Source organism: Camelina sativa, chromosome 5 (assembly GCF_030686135.1).
Source record: "Camelina sativa cultivar CO46 ecotype springtype chromosome 5, ASM3068613v1".
Classification (NCBI taxonomy): Eukaryota; Viridiplantae; Streptophyta; class Magnoliopsida; order Brassicales; family Brassicaceae; genus Camelina; species Camelina sativa.
This window is the reverse complement of record NC_141884.1, coordinates 7,210,470-7,227,021: the sequence shown is the minus strand read 5'-3', so window position 1 is coordinate 7,227,021 and position 16,552 is coordinate 7,210,470. Positions and strand designations below refer to the sequence as shown.

The 16,552-nt window shown below is 38.7% G+C and overlaps 3 protein-coding genes and 2 pseudogenes across 9 annotated transcripts; 3 read left to right on the top strand and 2 right to left on the bottom strand.

Moving 5' to 3' along the window:
- Positions 1 to 352: 352 nt before the first annotated feature.
- LOC104786024 (late embryogenesis abundant protein 18 pseudogene) lies at positions 353 to 1,230 on the bottom strand (annotated as a pseudogene). The gene has a single exon (XR_015598471.1). The product of XR_015598471.1 is annotated as a late embryogenesis abundant protein 18 pseudogene (transcript).
- An 821-nt stretch (positions 1,231 to 2,051) lies between these two features.
- Positions 2,052 to 3,236, top strand: LOC104788986 (B3 domain-containing protein At2g35310 pseudogene; annotated as a pseudogene). Its single transcript, XR_015598039.1, has 3 exons — positions 2,052 to 2,174; positions 2,368 to 2,607; positions 2,695 to 3,236. The product of XR_015598039.1 is annotated as a B3 domain-containing protein At2g35310 pseudogene (transcript).
- A 90-nt stretch (positions 3,237 to 3,326) lies between these two features.
- On the bottom strand, positions 3,327 to 5,394 carry LOC104786023 (protein phosphatase EYA). Of its 2 annotated transcripts, none has more exons than XM_010511329.3 (6): positions 5,236 to 5,394; positions 4,686 to 4,935; positions 4,415 to 4,582; positions 4,242 to 4,335; positions 3,987 to 4,160; positions 3,327 to 3,839 (listed from the first exon to the last, which is right to left on the bottom strand). In XM_010511329.3, exons 2-6 carry the CDS (start codon positions 4,914 to 4,916, stop codon positions 3,580 to 3,582), a joined length of 927 nt encoding a protein of 308 aa, XP_010509631.1. In that variant the 5' UTR covers positions 4,917 to 4,935; positions 5,236 to 5,394; the 3' UTR covers positions 3,327 to 3,579. The 2 variants fall into 2 exon arrangements, with proteins under 2 accessions (XP_010509631.1, XP_010509630.1); XM_010511328.3 differs by having other exon boundaries at positions 4,236 to 4,335; positions 5,236 to 5,347.
- Positions 5,395 to 5,419: 25 nt separating this feature from the next.
- On the top strand, positions 5,420 to 8,412 carry LOC104786022 (MND1-interacting protein 1). 3 transcript variants are annotated; one of them, XM_087513267.1, is made up of 3 exons: positions 5,420 to 5,553; positions 5,721 to 7,396; positions 7,689 to 8,412. In XM_087513267.1, the coding sequence occupies exons 2-3, from the start codon at positions 5,756 to 5,758 to the stop codon at positions 8,205 to 8,207; spliced, it is 2,160 nt and encodes a 719-aa protein (XP_087369393.1). In that variant the 5' UTR covers positions 5,420 to 5,553; positions 5,721 to 5,755; the 3' UTR covers positions 8,208 to 8,412. The 3 variants fall into 3 exon arrangements, with proteins under 3 accessions (XP_087369393.1, XP_087369394.1, XP_087369395.1); XM_087513268.1 differs by having other exon boundaries at positions 7,489 to 8,412; XM_087513269.1 differs by having other exon boundaries at positions 7,480 to 8,412.
- A 290-nt stretch (positions 8,413 to 8,702) lies between these two features.
- LOC104786020 (putative pre-mRNA-splicing factor ATP-dependent RNA helicase DEAH6) lies at positions 8,703 to 16,155 on the top strand. Of its 2 annotated transcripts, none has more exons than XM_010511324.3 (28): positions 8,703 to 8,833; positions 9,146 to 9,252; positions 9,357 to 9,487; positions 9,586 to 9,780; positions 9,892 to 9,963; positions 10,128 to 10,214; positions 10,578 to 10,611; positions 10,730 to 10,784; positions 11,104 to 11,163; positions 11,261 to 11,332; positions 11,523 to 11,586; positions 11,712 to 11,791; positions 11,910 to 11,977; positions 12,126 to 12,180; positions 12,294 to 12,351; positions 12,441 to 12,509; positions 12,607 to 12,675; positions 12,993 to 13,082; positions 13,391 to 13,477; positions 13,587 to 13,702; positions 13,783 to 13,849; positions 13,931 to 14,971; positions 15,050 to 15,112; positions 15,206 to 15,329; positions 15,405 to 15,505; positions 15,610 to 15,672; positions 15,802 to 15,874; positions 15,972 to 16,155. In XM_010511324.3, the coding sequence occupies exons 2-28, from the start codon at positions 9,156 to 9,158 to the stop codon at positions 16,016 to 16,018; spliced, it is 3,138 nt and encodes a 1,045-aa protein (XP_010509626.2). In that variant the 5' UTR covers positions 8,703 to 8,833; positions 9,146 to 9,155; the 3' UTR covers positions 16,019 to 16,155. The 2 variants fall into 2 exon arrangements, with proteins under 2 accessions (XP_010509626.2, XP_010509628.2); XM_010511326.3 differs by having other exon boundaries at positions 8,722 to 8,833; positions 9,586 to 9,827.
- The last annotated feature ends 397 nt before the right edge of the window (positions 16,156 to 16,552 follow it).

Here is a 16,552-nt window from a genome sequence, read left to right as displayed (position 1 = left end):
CATTTTAAAAGTCTAAAATATATTATTCAAAAGCATTTTCACCATTTCTCACCATTCTTAAATAGTAAACTCACATACGTAATGGTTTTTCGCTTTGTGTCGATTTCTCCATCATTTGACAAACTCGCACAAATTTTAATTATTTTTTGATTGTGGATTATAATAGCAGTCTATGTAGCTCTTTTATTTCTGATCCTCCGTTTTCACCAAAGTTTAAAACTAAATATCACCGACGTTCCACGTTCTTCATCATTTACTAGCAAAACCAAGTTTTTCCCTCGTGCTTCGAATTCCGCCTCCAATAAGCTCACACACATGGGTTATTTTTTATTTTTTGATCAACACACACATATTATTGAAGTAAGTTTATTTCTGCGAGATTACATTATGAAATCTTATCCATAAACATAAAAGAAAATAACAGGAAAAAAGAAACGAAAAAAAAAAGAAATCAAAATATATAAAAACTAGCCAAGAAAAATTCAAGACGGCTAATCTTATAATAGAAAAAACATTCTTATTATATTGGTAAACTAGACCGTTAACTTAATTATGATATAGCCTATATAGAGCTAGCTAGGTTTAGATCTGTCCTGGCGGGTAAGCAGTACCCGTGGATCGGGTAGGGTAGGTGGAGTGACCAGGAAGATGGTGGCCATGAACCTGAGCGTCAGCCGCATGCTCAGCCTTGGATTCGTGGAGGTCAGCCTTGGCCTGTGCCACCTTAGACTTCTCTCGCTCTTCGGCCAACTTCTTCTCTTTTTTGGTCCTCGCCATCGTCTTCTCCGCATGACCTTGAGCCTTCGCGCCTCCGATGTTGAGCTTCTCCTTGGCCGTACTGGCCATGTCGCTGATCTTTTCCTTCGCTGACTGCATCTTCTTTCTTCTTCCTCTTCTTCTTATCACACTAAAAACGTATTTTCCTTTAGCTTGCTTTATATTCTCCGATCTAATTTAACGACTATTGACTTATCGCCACGTGTAATGCTGATATACGTGTCACAAATTATGCATATGTACGTCATACGTGGCTACGCACGAACGTAGGCACATGCAGATAGTCATCAATAGTTCTTGATTTTGCATTATCCTTTTCTCTTTTAGTTTTTCCCTGGTAAAATTATTTTACGTAATTTTTGTAACAGTTAAGTTCGCTATTTTAAACAAACAAGCTGAAAAAGTTATAACTTTTGATAAAAATGTTGATGTTCTTAATTCATGCAATTTCTTGCCAGCTTTAGTTTTGAAAGGTCGAAACTTTTGGTTATCTGTTACAATGGGTTCTTAAAGGTTGAATCTTTTTAGCTGCCTTTCAAAGGTGAAATTTTCGTTAAACAGTCTTCATTTGTCTCCAAAACTCACTGATTTTGCTCTCTTTAAACAAACATTCTAGAACATGGTTTTGTTGCTTCTCTCAACATCTTGGTGTGTTTGTAATTTGTGTGTGGTTGGGATGTGTAGAAGGTTCATTGTAACTGAAGAAATATTCTAGTTGGGTTATGTTCTTCTTGGTTCTTATATTGTTCTCTCTACCTCTTATTTGCATAACCGAAGAGAGCACTTCCTCACGACTTTGTCACGACTTCCTCACGACTTTGTCACAAGCTCACCCTTAGTAAAATGAAGATTATAGCGCAATGGGGAAGTTCTTGGGAAGTAGAAATCTGCAGAACCCCCAGATTTTATTTCATGGAGAAGTCTGGATGGGAGAGGTTTGTGAGAGACAGTGCCTTGGGAGACCGTGAGTTTCTTACCTTCAATAACAAAGGAGAGATGCGCTTTTTTTTTTTTTTTTTTTTTTTTTTTTTTTTTTTTTTGAATAAAATGTAAAATTTATTCGAAAAAATACGTTTTTACATCGAGTGCAGCGTGATTTTAAAGAGTTTATAGATTAAAACATGGTATAAACTTCTAGCTTATCTTGATGCTAACCAAACTAACATACATTTGTCATATCTTGTGTCACCTTGCTCCCGTATAGAGGTTAGGCGGTTGCGGACTGTCTTATCCAGTTCTCGAACTAGTTGCGCTGAAGGAGTTGGAGCTGCACCATGACGGCGATTGTTGCGTTCTTTCCAGAGGGAGTGAACTGTGAGCTGAAACGCGTATCGAAGCAGAAAGAGTCCTTCGTTGCCAATGGATTTTTCTGTGAGGAGACGAAGCAGAGTTTCCCAGTTTGTGGTGTGCCTTTGAGAGAGGAGTTTTCCAACTAAAGCCGACCAAATCCCTGCCGAATATGGGATGCTCCAACCTCCACAGCCAATAACCTTCTTGGCTTCTTCTAGTAAGATTTGCTATTCTGATTAGTATAAAACAGTGAACTTGACAATGGCATTAGTTGATTTACACGTTTGATGATGGAAACAGGGTCGCATTAAAACAGAACAAGAAAGATGTAGTAGTCTTGCCCCGACAACAACAGCTGAATCTAATGGAGGAGGCAGCTACAAAAGGAAGCTCAACTTTGGGATGATAAAGGCTAAGGAATCCCAAAATTCCAAGAGGACCGAGAACGTCGCCAGCGTCCGAAGAGATTCTGCCGGTGCCTCTTCATCTTCTGCTGCAGAGTTCACCATCATCATCAAGCGATCATACCTCATACTCATGGTATGATAAGACATACCAAGACACTAACCACTCTCTATTGGAAAACTGATTTGTGAATTCCAATGACACTAAACACTCTATTTTCAGAGGATCCCGAGATATGTTCGAGAGAATCTTATGCCGGAGGAGAGAACGATTTTCAAGATACGTCACCCAAATATGAAGAAGTCATGGCATGTGGTTTACGTGGTGTCAGAGGCGGAAGCAAGCTTCTCTGGTGGATGGAGACGTTTGGCTCTTGAGTATCCTCTAGCAGCTCGAGACATTTGCAGATTTACATTCCTCAAACCAGAAGAGCTGATTCTCTCTGTCTCAAAACCATAAGAGAAGACTCACTACTAATGATGATGATGGATGTAAACGTGTCTTGGAGAAAAAGCAACTGAGTAAAAGACTGTTTATAAGCGTTGCATTGAGTTTTATGTTAGGTTTTGGTATCTGAACTTAAACCGAATGTCTTATACGATGGATCTCTGACTCTCTGTAGCTTGATATGTTTCGGTCTTTCGGACCAATTTTAGTATGTTCTGTTTTGTTGCTTCCGTTGGAATTTGACTGAGGCAGATGCAGAACAACTGTTCATCATCAGAGGATTCAGAGCTATATTATAAAATCAAGTTTCTGGAAAACATGAACTAATGGGAACTTAAGGAGTTTCTCAAACAAATTCATGTCTCACTTCTTCTAAAGCCAAAAAAGACCAACCAACAAACTAAAGATTAACAGTGAAGCACTATTTGAATAGCTCAACTCTTTAAAAGACCTAACATCAAAAGGCTGATTTTGATGTTATGTTGCTGGAAAGAGAAGATTACACATTTGAACAAACCAAGTGAAGTAGGGAAATTTATAAATACCAAATGCTGACTTGACTCACCCTAGTAATGTATAAACACTGGTGGGTTTGAATATGAAACCTATGGCTTTTGTTCGGTTACATGCATAATTTACAAAGAAAAAGCTTTTTGAGAGTTAATCTTTGCTGGTATCAGCATCAGAGTTCCCATATACTACAGCAAAGTAGTAACTCACAGTCTTAGGCGTTAAGCCAGGGAATCTGTGGGTGCTATCCGGTTGCAAATCAATCTTAACGAATGGCCATTGCATTGCCTGTGCGGCTGCACACTCTTCCCATCCATCCCCGATCGCACAGAATCTGAATTTTGGGTGGTTGAAACGCTCCTTGATCCATTTGAAACATTGGAGTTTCCCTACATCTATCGAACTGTACACTGAAGAAAGGCAAAAAGAGTTTAATGATGTAACTTTTTTCTACATAGAATTGCAAATGTATGAAGGAGCTTGCAGAGTAGCAAGTAGCAACAACTATGTGGATCTGAATTTAAGTATTCCATTGAAGGAGATGTCTCCGAGCTTACCATTTTCATGTCTTAGGAATGTATCTAGCCGGAAAAGTAGGCACTTTACGAGGCTTGGTATGAGGGCCCCGGAAGTCACTAGAATATGTATATCCTGAGAGCTTTGATCGATTGCACTTGTTCCATCAACAGACTCTTCTTTCACACATGAACACTGCTCCAAGAAAGCCCTTGCTGCAATTGAGACAAGACCATACTCAGCAGTAGACGAGAATAGAGAAAACAACCACAAGAAGCAGACAGTTCTACCTTTACCTGAGGAAAACCACCCGTCTGTGTATTCATCCGTTACGTTATACAACTCATCCAATGCACTCATCGTCTCATTGTCAATCAAAGGACGCAAACCCTGCAATGATAAAGAGAGGGATATTTGTACTTAATCCGTATAACATCAGTCACAAGTAACAAATGGAATATAGCAGTACCTTTTCGTATTTGTGCGCAACAGCTCGATGCCTATACGCAAGTCTCCTCTTGTTCAAGTCATCAGTAGGAGTAGTAAAGTCATCTTGTTTAAAGTCATACCCAGAAAGATCCTTTCCGTCATCGTACTGTCTCAAAGAATCAAGAAATGGCTCATTGCATTCCTCAACCTGCAAAAACCACAAGACTAATGTTTTGTAGGTAACAGATTTTACGGAGGAAACCTCATAATTATCTCGGGTTTGTGAACTTATCTTTAAAGAAAAGACTTACTTGTTCGTAGAAGAAAAAATCGTCACATATCTTAAGTATGTGATCCTCCCACATCTTCCCAATCTCTAAACCTCTTTTAACATCTTTAGAGCCCTTGAAAGATTCAGCATAAGTCCCATTCAACAGAGATCTTAATAAGATAAGAGTCTCGTCCATGTCCCATATGTACACATTCACTGGTCCACCCTCAGAAACCAAAGTTCCGAGCTTTTGTGATGTATTATCATTCATACTCTTCCCTCTTCCCTGACTGTAACAAATTAAAAACAACAGATCTCACTCCTTCATCAAATGACAAAAAGATTCAGGAGTTCACGGAACCTACATTTAGCTACTAATTCACTAATGAAACAATCAGTGAACAGTGGATAAAATCCCCAAAAAGAGCAAACATTTCAACAAACCCATAACTAATTTCACTAAACAAGACCTAAGAAACTTGGATATTAACGATTCAAGGTCAACTCCATAAAACAAAAAAATAGATCTTTCGAATCAAACGAGGATCGATGACAGATAACACGAAGTTCAAAATTCAAAAAGACCATACCTGGTTGGCGATAGGATGAGCTAGATGGAGCTTCAGGGGACTAATGACGACGACGATACGTGTGTTTCAAAGTTCGCAGACCAAGGTTGGAGGACGTAAACAAGGAGGTAACACGGCGCCGTTTCATACAATTTAAACTCCTCACCCAATGAAAAAGCCCAGTTAGGCCCATTAAGTTCGACAGTCAGAAAACACACACCACCACCACCAGAAGAAACTTACCTAAAAAAGCTTGTCTCTTTTTCTTCTTGCATGTCCCTTGGCTTCACATTTCTTCTGTCTCTACCGGAGTTCGTTCTTCTCAGCAATCGCCGATCAGTAAGTTCTTCTATACTTTGTTTCTAATTGTAAAAAGTCTGTGATTTTGTTATCAATTAAAACACCCATTTCAATTGAATCTGGTTTTAGTATTCATTTGACGATTCAAATGATCTTCATCACTCAATCAATCTCTGTGGGTTTTTTTTTTTTCTTTTTCCTTTCAGATTTTCGTACATACAAAGACGTGTGCTTAAGTCTGATGGGGTGTACAGTGAGAGAGAAGCATGTTAGGCCGAACCGGAAGACCCGATCCGTGAAACCCGAATTCGATCCATGTTGTTTGCTCGACAGGACGGGTCTATCGGAATCAATGATTGATTCGCGTCTAAAGCATCTTATTTATCACCCGGGTCTTCTTGATTCGTGTCCAGAGTCTAACCCTAGTGGCAATTTCGAGGAAAACGGTTGGGGTTACTGTACGGAGGAGCAATTAGAGGATATACTGCTTAAACATTTGGAGTATTTGTACAACGAAGCGATTTCGAAGCTTGTTGGGTTGGGTTATGATGAAGATGTGGCTTTGAGAGCTGTTCTTAGTAATGGGTATTGTTATGGTGGTATGGATGTTATGTCGAATATTCTGCATAATTCTTTGGCTTATCTTAAGAGTAGTACTGGTGAAGGTAGTAATGAGGACAGTGAGGATCAGTCAGAGACGGTTTTTACTGATTTGAGACAGTTGGAGGAGTATTCACTTGCGGGTATGGTTTATTTGCTGCAGCAGGTTAAGCCTCAGTTGAGTAAAGGTGATGCAATGTGGTGTTTGTTAATGAGTGAGCTTCATGTTGGAAGGGCGAGTACGATGGATTTACCGAGTTCTGGAAAGGGGAATGGTAGTAATAATGTTGAAGGAGTTGATGGTGGTGCTAGTAGTACTGTGAATGGTGTTGGTGTTGGTGGTGGTGTTATTGCGCCGGCATTGTGTAGATTCCATGGAGGTTGGGGTTTTGGGAATGGGAGAGGAGGACCTAAGTTTTCCGGTAACGGGGTTTCTTTGTGTGGGGAAGAGTTAACGTTAAAGAGAGAGATTGATTGTCCGAGGAGATTTAATCTTTCACCGTCGATGAAGTCTTTGTTGAGAGAGAATGTTGCAGCTTTTGCTGCTGGGTATCGTGCTAGTATGGAGCAAAAGAAGCAGATGCAAATGCAGTCTGATACTAGTGGTAATAGTTTGTCTTGCACAGCTGCTCCTGGTAAACTTTCAGAGATGTGTGAGCAGCCACGTAAGTCGGGGAGTGAAGAGAGTGTCAGTTCAGTACTGGAGAAATTCCGTGATCTGAACATTGATGATAGCGTTGATTCTGCACCTGAGGAGCTAAAGGATGATGCTTTAATAGGACTACTTCATCAGGTTCAGGATCTCAAAAAGCAACTAAAGGACAGGAAAGACTGGGCTCAGAAGAAGGCAATGCAAGCTGCCCAAAAGGTCAGCGATGAACTGGCCGAGCTTAAAACGTTGAGGAGTGAGAGAGAAGAAACTCAACGGTTGAAAAAGGGGAAACAAACTCGTGAGGACTCAACCTTGAAAAAATTGTCAGAGATGGAAAATGCTCTTAGAAAAGCTAGTGGTCAAGTTGACAAGGCAAGTGCGATAGCCAGGGCACTTGAGCACGAAAATGCAGAAATCCGGGCGGAAATGGAAGCTTCCAAATTAAGTGCATCAGAATCTCTCACGGCATGCATTGAAGCATCGAAGAAAGAGAAGAAGTCCTTGAAGAAACATGTGGCGTGGGAGAAGCAGAAAATGAAGTTGCAGGACGAAATTACAGCGGAGAAGGAGAAGATTAAGGCACTCCATAGGGATTTAGCTCAGATTACACAGGAAGAAAAAGAATACGAGGTACCAAAATATGCATTATCTTCGTTTACACACTAAGAAATCCTCTGGATCTTCACAATTTTTGACACTGTAACCTGTCGAAGTCCTTTTAGTTAGGATTCAAGATAATGTACCCGTCTCTTTGAGCCGTGGTCTAACTACCCTGACAGAATCAGTGTTGAGATCTGTTCCTGAGGAATTATTACTCCTGTTTATACTTTTCACGGGCCAGGTGTACCCTCTTTGCTGCTAGATGGATCGTATTTTGGGCAGTTTTCATGTTCTTTTCATCTTGTTAAATATGTATCTGCAGGCGAAATGGAGGCAGGAGCAGAAAGCTAAGGAGCAAGCTTTGGCTCAAGTGGAAGAAGAACAGCGCTCCAAGGAAGCAACCGAGGCTAGCAACAAGAGAAAGCTGGAAACCCTGCGGTTAAAGATCGAAATAGACTTCCAGAGACACAAAGACGATCTTCAAAGACTGGAACAAGAGCTGTCTCGGCTCAACAAAGCCTCTTCGACTGACTCAAGCCTCCAATCGAATAACACCTCTCACACTAAGGGGAAATCAGACAAGTCGAAGGGAGAAGCAATGTCTAATAAGCTGCTTGAAGAGCTGGATAAGCTTGATGGGTCATATGAGAAGGAAGCAAACTGTGACCGGGAATGTTTGATCTGCATGAAAGATGAGGTTTCTGTTATGTTTCTCCCTTGTGCACACCAAGTTGTTTGTGCGAGCTGCAGCGATAGCTTCATGGGTGGTAGCAACGCGACCTGTCCGTGTTGCAGAGCTCCGGTTCAGCAGAGAATCCGTGTCTTTGGAGCGAGTTCTTAGTATTATAAAAAAAAACCGTTATCTGGGTTTCCACGATTAATCACAGCACAGGTTTCATATTGTCTCTTATCTTCAATTTGAGGGTTTTGGACTATTTTGCATTTGCTTAAAAATATTTGTTTTGAGTTGTTGAAAGAAGATGTTGCCTGGTTTATGATCTTCCCAGGATTCACAGTGTAAGTAAATAAAATTCCACTTTCCCTAACCCAACCCTGAGACGCCGTCGTTAAACTCAATGAGGCATATGAATATTTTCCTTACCGGTGAACCTAAAATAAGTTAAGGCGCTTGAGCTTATCAATCAATCTAGTTTCATTTGTTATCACAATACCAAGTTTGTCTAGAAGAATTTTGGAAAGAAATCTCTAGATATTTTCAATAACCTTAAACCGGACCGGTTTAGACCGGTACACCAATTAAAATTATGGAAATTCAAATGTACGATATTAAAAAAAACAAAAAAGGCTTCAGAGTCACGTATAAATAGACGTTGGTACATTAAAACGGAAAAAAAAAACACATTCGACGCAGAATCCGTTTGTCTTCGGAGAAGAGACTTGAGTCGCCGCCGGTGAATACTTTTCGATACATCCCGCCGTACGATTTCTCTTAATTGGCGTCCTTTGGTAAGCCTCATAAACCTACCATCACTTTCCTTCTCCATCTCTGCGAGTTTAAGAAAACCCTAGATCTCTTAAGTGTTAGCCCTAATCTTTTAGGGTTTTTCTACCTTGTTCGATCATTCTGAAATTATTTGTCTCTCCTGGTTACTGCCTTCGCTTGGTTTTCGATTCCTGGGATTTTCCCCTTTTTAGTCGGAGTGGTTTATGTGTATACTCACTAGCTATACTTCTCTGTGAACAAGTGATTTTGACAAATTTGGCTCTTCTGATCATCGAAATTTGTGTTGATTTCGTGGTGTTGGTTTGTTATTGCAGTGCAGTGAGAATGGGGAGCAATGATTTGAACACCTGGGTTTCGGATAAATTGATGGTTCTGCTTGGCTATTCAGAAACTGCTGTTGTCAAGTATCTAATTGCCAAGGGTAAATCTTTGGTGTTTCGTTTTGGACCATTAAAGCTAAATGAAGAACTTTTGGTTATTTTGATTTGTATCTGACAAAGTGGGATTTTATTTTATTTTGTGCAGCTAAAAAATCAGAATCACCAGATGAACTCGTGGGTGAGTTGGTAGATTACGGGTTTTCTTTGTCTGGTGATACCCGTGCTTTTGCAGAAGAAATTTATGCCAGAGTTCCCCGGAAAACCGCTGGTGTGAATGTGAGTTCCTCTATGCTCTTTTTTTTTAGTGGGAAAAGAATGTAATGATGACATATCTATAGAGTTATAATTTGGTTGATGTACTTGGTTTCTTTCAGCTCTACCAGCAACAAGAAGCAGAGGCAGCGCTGCTGTTGAAGAAGCAGAAAACTTTTTCCCTTTTAGAGGCTGATCATGATGAAGATGAAGGCAATGCAGCGAAACAATCTGGTTTGCAATCAGGAAAGTCAGATAAAGGAAAAAAGAGGTTCAGGAAGAAAATTGAGGATTCGGAAGACTACGACGATGATGAGGCAAATTGTTTTCTATTCAATGACAGACTTCCTTTTTTTCCTTTATGGTAAGATATAACACCATAGCTCTTCTAATAATGTGATACCCTTTCTGACTAAACAACAATGCAGGTGGTGATTACTAGAGAGGACAAAAGGAATGTTAGGCCAAAGGTGTCCGAAGGCGAGGATGATGGAACTGAGGTATATTTGGCTTGTGGCTGCTCTTAGGGTGTTTGCATTTCAGCTTTGTTTTGAATAGTTAGGAAAATATTTCTTATTTAGTAGTGTGTAGTTATGTGTGGACAATACCTGCTTTCATAAACGATTTGCTGACAATCTGCTTCAATCGTGTACATTTGCCACAGTCTGAAGAGGAAAGATTACGTGACCAAAGGGAGAGAGAAGAGCTAGAGCAGCACCTAAGAGAACGTGATACTGCACGGACACGAAAGGTATTTCTTATCTGTTATGTGCACCGAAAAGATCCCTGTTTTTAGTCCTTCTATGTGTTATTTGCATACCTCAGAAGAAACAATCTATCCTTTCTCATCTTGACATCCTCTTTTAGCCAACCAGCTGCGTTGTTTTGCGGAAACAATATACACGATTAACTAGTTATCTCATCAAATTTGGTTTAAGTTAGAAAACAGAACTGCCAAATCTCTAAATTTAATATGCCATTCAATCCTATATGCTTAGATGCTTTTGCTAATCGAAGAAAAGTATGTAGGGATTCATTAATTGATCCATTTGTTATAACCTGGTATCTGATTTTTTTGTTACTAACCTGTCTCTTTATTTTCTTTAATGAACAGCTAACAGAGCCAAAAATGTCAAAGAAAGAGCAAGGTACGGCCTATTATAGTTCATACATGAACATTTATAAGCATCTTCTTGTTAAATTATGGGTGAAACCAGAATTTTGTTTCTGCTGGACTCGTTTAGAAATTCTTATATTCTAAAACAGAAGAGGTTGTTCGAAGAGATAGTGCTGTCGAGAAGGGTGATACACAATCCGAAAGGTACTTCTGGAGTTTCTCTAGCGAATATTTTCTTCCCTGCATCTATGGTCTGTGATAATTCCTTTTTGAGAGAGACATAAACAAATGCATCCATATTGAAATACAGTAACAGGTCATGATTGAAAATGTAAAGTACTTATGGGTTGAATGTCATACTATGTAAAGTTGCCAAGTTGATTTCCAGTTAAGGACTATTCACATCGTCAACTGTCTCCTCATAAACAATCATTAACAGTCGTCCTATTGTTTGAAAATTATATCTTTAATGACTTTATACTCATTCATTGTTATTGGTTATGTTTTGTTGGTTTTGATTCAGGAATTTCTCACGGCAAGAATATTTGAAGAAAAGGGAACTGCAGAAACTGGAAGAGCTAAAGTACTTTTAAGAGTTCTTTTTTTTCACTTTGGAATTTCTGTACCTATTTTACTGTTGATCCTGAATTGACTTCTCCTTTCTCCTCTTTTCTTCACAGGGATTATCTGGAAGATGAGCCATACCTTTTTGGAGATGAAAAGCTCACTGAAGCAGAAATTCAGGATTTTAGGTAATTATGACATCTTTTGTACCAAGGTGGAGCTTGGTTGCTTTGGTGATTATAAAAAGTCACAGTAGTGGTTTACTTTGGGAATTTTTTTGTAATAATCTGAAAGCTCTATGGTATTATTCAGATTTGCTAGGATTTGTTAGTTACTGGCTAATATAATTGAGCATTGGTTAATCTGATACCTTGACAGATACAAGAAGGCAATCTACGAGCTCATAAAGAAAAGGACACAAGAAGAAGATAATGTAGGAGAGGTAATTGCATCTTACTTGACCTTACTTAAGTTTTGACTATAAAAAGAAGTGTGTTAATGGTTTTAGTTTTTCTTTCTTCTGAATTATTTGTACTTCTCTCTTTTTTCAACCTCTTTGGAGTTCAGTATAGAATGCCGGATGCATATGATCAAGATGGAAGTGTTGACCAGGAGAAGAGATTTGCTGTTTCTGTACAACGTTACAGGTGAGAAAGGATGCATGACTTGGAATCCATAACATTCTACTTTGCTTACACTTTAAACATCGCTGGGTTTCGTGTTGTCAAAGTCTTATGGATGCTCTGTATTATCTTATTTGATTAGGGACACGGGTTCCACGGAGAAAATGAACCCCTTTGCAGAGCAAGAAGCTTGGGAGGACCATCAGATTGGTAATTTTCTAAATTAGCGCTTTTATTATCGACCAGTCTTGTTTTAAATGTATGCTCTCTTTAAATGTATCGTTTTTGACACATGTATGCTCTGTATGCTCTTCTTTTAAATGTACGCTCTGTTTTACTAAATGACATTGTCATGCAGGAAATGCAACATTAAAATTTGGTGCCAAGAATAAGCAGGTCTCAGACAATTACGAGTAAGATTTGTTACTTTTTTGTCATAGTCTTATCTTATCTTAATTTCGAATTTTACGTTTGACTAATTATGCTTGCTATCTTTTTGACCAAGAGTATATAATTATTTTTGCAGGTTTGTATTTGAAGACCAAATAGACTTCATAAAAGCATCTGTGTTGGCTGGTGATAATGTATTGACTATGACACCTATTAGGTCTGTAGTATATCTTTTTATGCAGTGATTTTTAGCTGACTAGTACTACTCGTTTTTTCATTACAGTATGAAGATGCAATGCCTGCTAAACCATCTCAAGAGTCTACTGGGAAATCGGCTTTTGATATGCTTCAGGTGCTCCTCTTTTATCCACTTACCCTGTTTGAAGTTTTCCTTTTCAGGAGTTAAAAGATTTTCTGACTTGTTTATATGTTATTCGTTAATGAATCAGGAGGAGAGAAAAAATCTGCCAATTTATTCATATCGTGAACAACTTCTTAATGCTGTGAAAGATCATCAGGTGATTCTTCCTTTTTCACTTGTTTTTTTGTTTAAGTTATTGTTTCTTACTCTTAAATTTTAAAATGATCCCTAATGACAAAATCATTTCATCAAATACAAGAGAAGCTTTCTCTAGCAAATATCATCATGACGTAGCATTTGAGTGTATGACATAGAATTAACAAAGAAGAAATTTATTAGAAAAGCCTAGCATATCTTATTATTGATGTGTTTTTCATTATGAAATTGTGCATATAGTTTTTCTTTTATTTGGATAACAATTTCTTTTTTTACATGTATGATTCTAACCCTTTTTCCTCATTTTTAATTGACCAGGTTCTTATCATTGTGGGAGAAACGGGTTCTGGCAAGACCACACAGATACCCCAATATCTTCACGAAGCTGGTTACACAAAGCATGGAAAGGTACACTTGACCTTAAGCACACAATCAAATGAATTATTAGCCTTGAAAGCATAAAAGAGGAATTTAAGTGTCATCAATAAATTTCTGTGTTATTTGTTCTTTAGATGAGCTTTAGCATGTCCAAGTTGCCACAAGCAAGTCTAGCTATTTAAGTTGCTTTTCAGAAGCTAGCTTATTAGAGTTTCACGAGGACTGCCTTTGTTTGTAATCTTTCTGGCCAGAATTTTGAAAGTATAGAAACAAGAAAGACAGACGTTAGGTACACGATTTACTTTTAAGCACCCTAATTATTTTTTGTCACACGGCAGGTTGGTTGTACGCAGCCTCGAAGAGTTGCGGCTATGAGTGTGTCTGCTCGTGTTGCTCAAGAGATGGGTGTCAAACTTGGACATGAGGTATGTTTTCTTTTTGTTTATCTTAACATTTTTCCTTTGGCAATTGTTTGTTACACAATTTCGGACTAGACACTGCAAGAAACTAAATCTTTGGTGGTGCTTGTCACAGGTTGGCTATTCCATTCGATTTGAGGATTGTACGTCTGAGAAAACAATTCTGAAGTATATGACTGATGGAATGCTTTTGCGTGAGTTGCTTGGTGAACCAGATCTGGGCAGTTACAGGTAATTAACTTTCCTTGCCAATTTGTTTTAGCATGGGGCATGTGAAATATTCTTTACTTACTATTAGCTGATCCTTTCAGTGTTATCATCGTGGATGAGGCGCATGAAAGAACTTTGCACACCGACATACTATTTGGATTAGTTAAGGCAAGTAGATACCAATCTTTTTACTTCACTCAGTTAAAGTTACATCTTTGGATATGTTACTGATCTCTCTTCTTATGGCAGGATATAGCACGGGCTCGACCTGATCTGAAGTTATTGATATCCAGTGCAACCATGGATGCAGAGAAGTTTTCTGATTTCTTTGACCAAGCCCCTATCTTCAGTTTCCCAGGACGAAGGTATCCAGTTGACATTTGCTTTACTACTGCACCTGAAGCTGATTACATGGACGCAGCAATAGCTACTGTGCTTACAATACATGTGAAGGAGCCACTTGGGGATGTTTTGGTCTTCCTCCCAGGTCAAGAGGAAATTGAGGCCGTAGAAGAGAACTTGAAGAACAAGATTAGAGGTTTGGGTACAAAGATCCGCGAACTTATTATATGCCCAATTTATGCTAACCTTCCAAGCGAACTCCAAGCAAAAATATTTGAACCAACTCCTGAAGGGGCACGAAAAGTGGTGCTAGCGACAAATATTGCTGAAACATCATTGACCATCGATGGTATAAAGTATGTCGTTGATCCAGGCTTTAGCAAGATGAAATCCTATAACCCTAGAACAGGGATGGAATCTTTGCTTGTAACGCCTATCTCTAAGGCTTCAGCGACTCAGCGAGCTGGTCGAGCTGGAAGAACAAGTGCTGGGAAGTGTTACCGCTTATACACTGCGTATAATTACTACCATGACTTGGAGGACAACACCATACCTGAAATTCAAAGGACTAATCTCGCTAGTGTGGTGCTTTCTTTGAAGAGTCTTGGAATTCATAATCTGCTGAACTTTGACTTCATGGACCCTCCACCTTCTGAAGCGCTTATAAAGTCCTTAGAGCTTCTCTTTGCTCTAGGTGCTCTCAATCAGCTCGGCGAATTGACCAAAGCTGGTAGGCGGATGGCAGAATTTCCCCTTGATCCAATGTTATCGAAGATGATTGTTGTTTCTGACAAATACAAATGCTCCGATGAGATCATATCAATTGCTGCTATGTTGTCCATCGGGCCTTCTATCTTTTACCGTCCCAAGGACAAGCAGGTTCATGCTGACAATGCAATGATGAACTTTCACGTTGGAAATGTCGGTGATCACATTGCTTTGCTCAAGGTCTGTAAATTTTTCCCCACCAGTCTTTGTTTCTTTGCAATCTCACTGTTTATTGAAATCTTTTTTGTTTTGTGGAAGATTTACAATTCGTGGAAGGAAACAAACTACTCAACACAATGGTGCTACGAGAACTATATTCAGGTACATAAGTAAATATATACTATATTTCATCATCCTATGTTCTAATTATCTGGTTTTATATGTAACATTTGGTTTTGAATCCTATGTGTATAGGTTCGGAGTATGAAAAGAGCCAGAGATATCCGTGATCAGTTGGAGGGTCTTCTTGAGAGAGTTGAAATAGAAGTTAGCTCAAACTCGAACGAGTTGGATTCAATAAGAAAATCCATCGTAGCTGGTAAATATCTTTAATCTCTAATTTTATCAAAAGCTATATTAGCTGTTTCTAAAGAAGCTGAATACTTATGCTCAGGTTTCTTTCCACACACTGCCAAACTACAGAAGAATGGATCATATCGAACAGTGAAGCATCCCCAAACCGTGCACATACATCCAGCCTCTGGTTTATCTCAGGTTCAGTGTAAATTCTCACTTACTAAAGAATATAAAGTAAAAGTCGATAAATTTTAAAATGCTGGATACTGATGAAATGAATCCTTCTTCGATAATATCGTTAGGTATTGCCGAGATGGGTTGTATATCATCAACTAGTTCTTACCTCTAAGGAGTACATGCGACAGGTAAAAAACATGCTCTCTTCTTCTCTTTCTAAACCACATTTTGGAGGGTTTTGTATTTCAATAGCTTTAGGTTGATTCTTCTTCTGTTTTTCATTCATCGGGCTTATTCTTTGACCTCTGGAATTGCAGGTAACAGAGGTAAAACCCGAGTGGTTGATTGAGATAGCTCCACATTATTATCAGCTCAAGGATGTTGAAGATGGTCTTATTTCTCTACTTTCTCTTTGGTCTAATAAGACTTTCATTTTTTCTAACACCAAATCATCATCTCTCACTGACTACTATGTTTCTTTTTGCAGCTGCATCCAAGAAAATGCCCAAAACCACTGGCCCAGCTGTGGTGTAGGCGGTCTCCAATCCATATAACATTTTGTATTTTCTAACTGTAATAACGTTGTCATTAGTATCTAACAAAAAGGTTCATTACATTCGACAATAGATATGTAAGAGAATAAAATAAACCATCACAAATTTTAAGCCAAAGACGTATAACAAGATAGAACAACGATCACAATTTTAAGTGCTCTCTTGATTGAGGGCCTGACTGGTTCAAACGCTGCGGTTGCGGTTGCGGTTGCGGGAGATTGCGGAAGCAGACGATTGCGGTTTCAAGCGTTATTAAGCGTTTTGAACAACTGGTTTAGCGGTTTAAAATTGGTGCGTTTGCAGGAAGTTTACGACTGGTTGACCAGCGGGTGCAATAGCGGTTGGAACATAATAAATGTGATATATAATATATAAATATTTTAAAAAACCAAAATTTTTATTAAACTTAATTTATAATTAAAATTTATTAAAAAAGACTAAAATAATTATTCAAAAACAAATAAATTTCATATTGAAATACTTATTCCTTTATGCATTTGACTTTTCACCAAAA

Bases quoted from the DNA above. Each gene is read 5' to 3' on its own strand.
- LOC104786022 (XM_087513267.1), top strand. From the start codon at position 5,756: ATGGGGTGTACAGTGAGAGAGAAGCATGTTAGGCCGAACCGGAAGACC. The intron at 7,397-7,688 runs GTACCAAAATAT...ATGTATCTGCAG, and splicing joins AGGAAGAAAAAGAATACGAG to GCGAAATGGAGGCAGGAGCA.
- LOC104786023 (XM_010511328.3), bottom strand. From the start codon at position 4,916: ATGAATGATAATACATCACAAAAGCTCGGAACTTTGGTTTCTGAGGGT. The intron at 4,583-4,685 runs GTAAGTCTTTTC...TGGTTTTTGCAG, and splicing joins ATTTTTTCTTCTACGAACAA to GTTGAGGAATGCAATGAGCC. The intron at 4,161-4,235 runs GTAGAACTGTCT...TCTCAATTGCAG, and splicing joins GTGGTTTTCCTCAGGTAAAG to CAAGGGCTTTCTTGGAGCAG.
- LOC104786020 (XM_010511324.3), top strand. From the start codon at position 9,156: ATGGGGAGCAATGATTTGAACACCTGGGTTTCGGATAAATTGATGGTT. The intron at 9,964-10,127 runs GTATATTTGGCT...CATTTGCCACAG, and splicing joins GCGAGGATGATGGAACTGAG to TCTGAAGAGGAAAGATTACG. The intron at 11,792-11,909 runs GTGAGAAAGGAT...TTATTTGATTAG, and splicing joins GTTTCTGTACAACGTTACAG to GGACACGGGTTCCACGGAGA.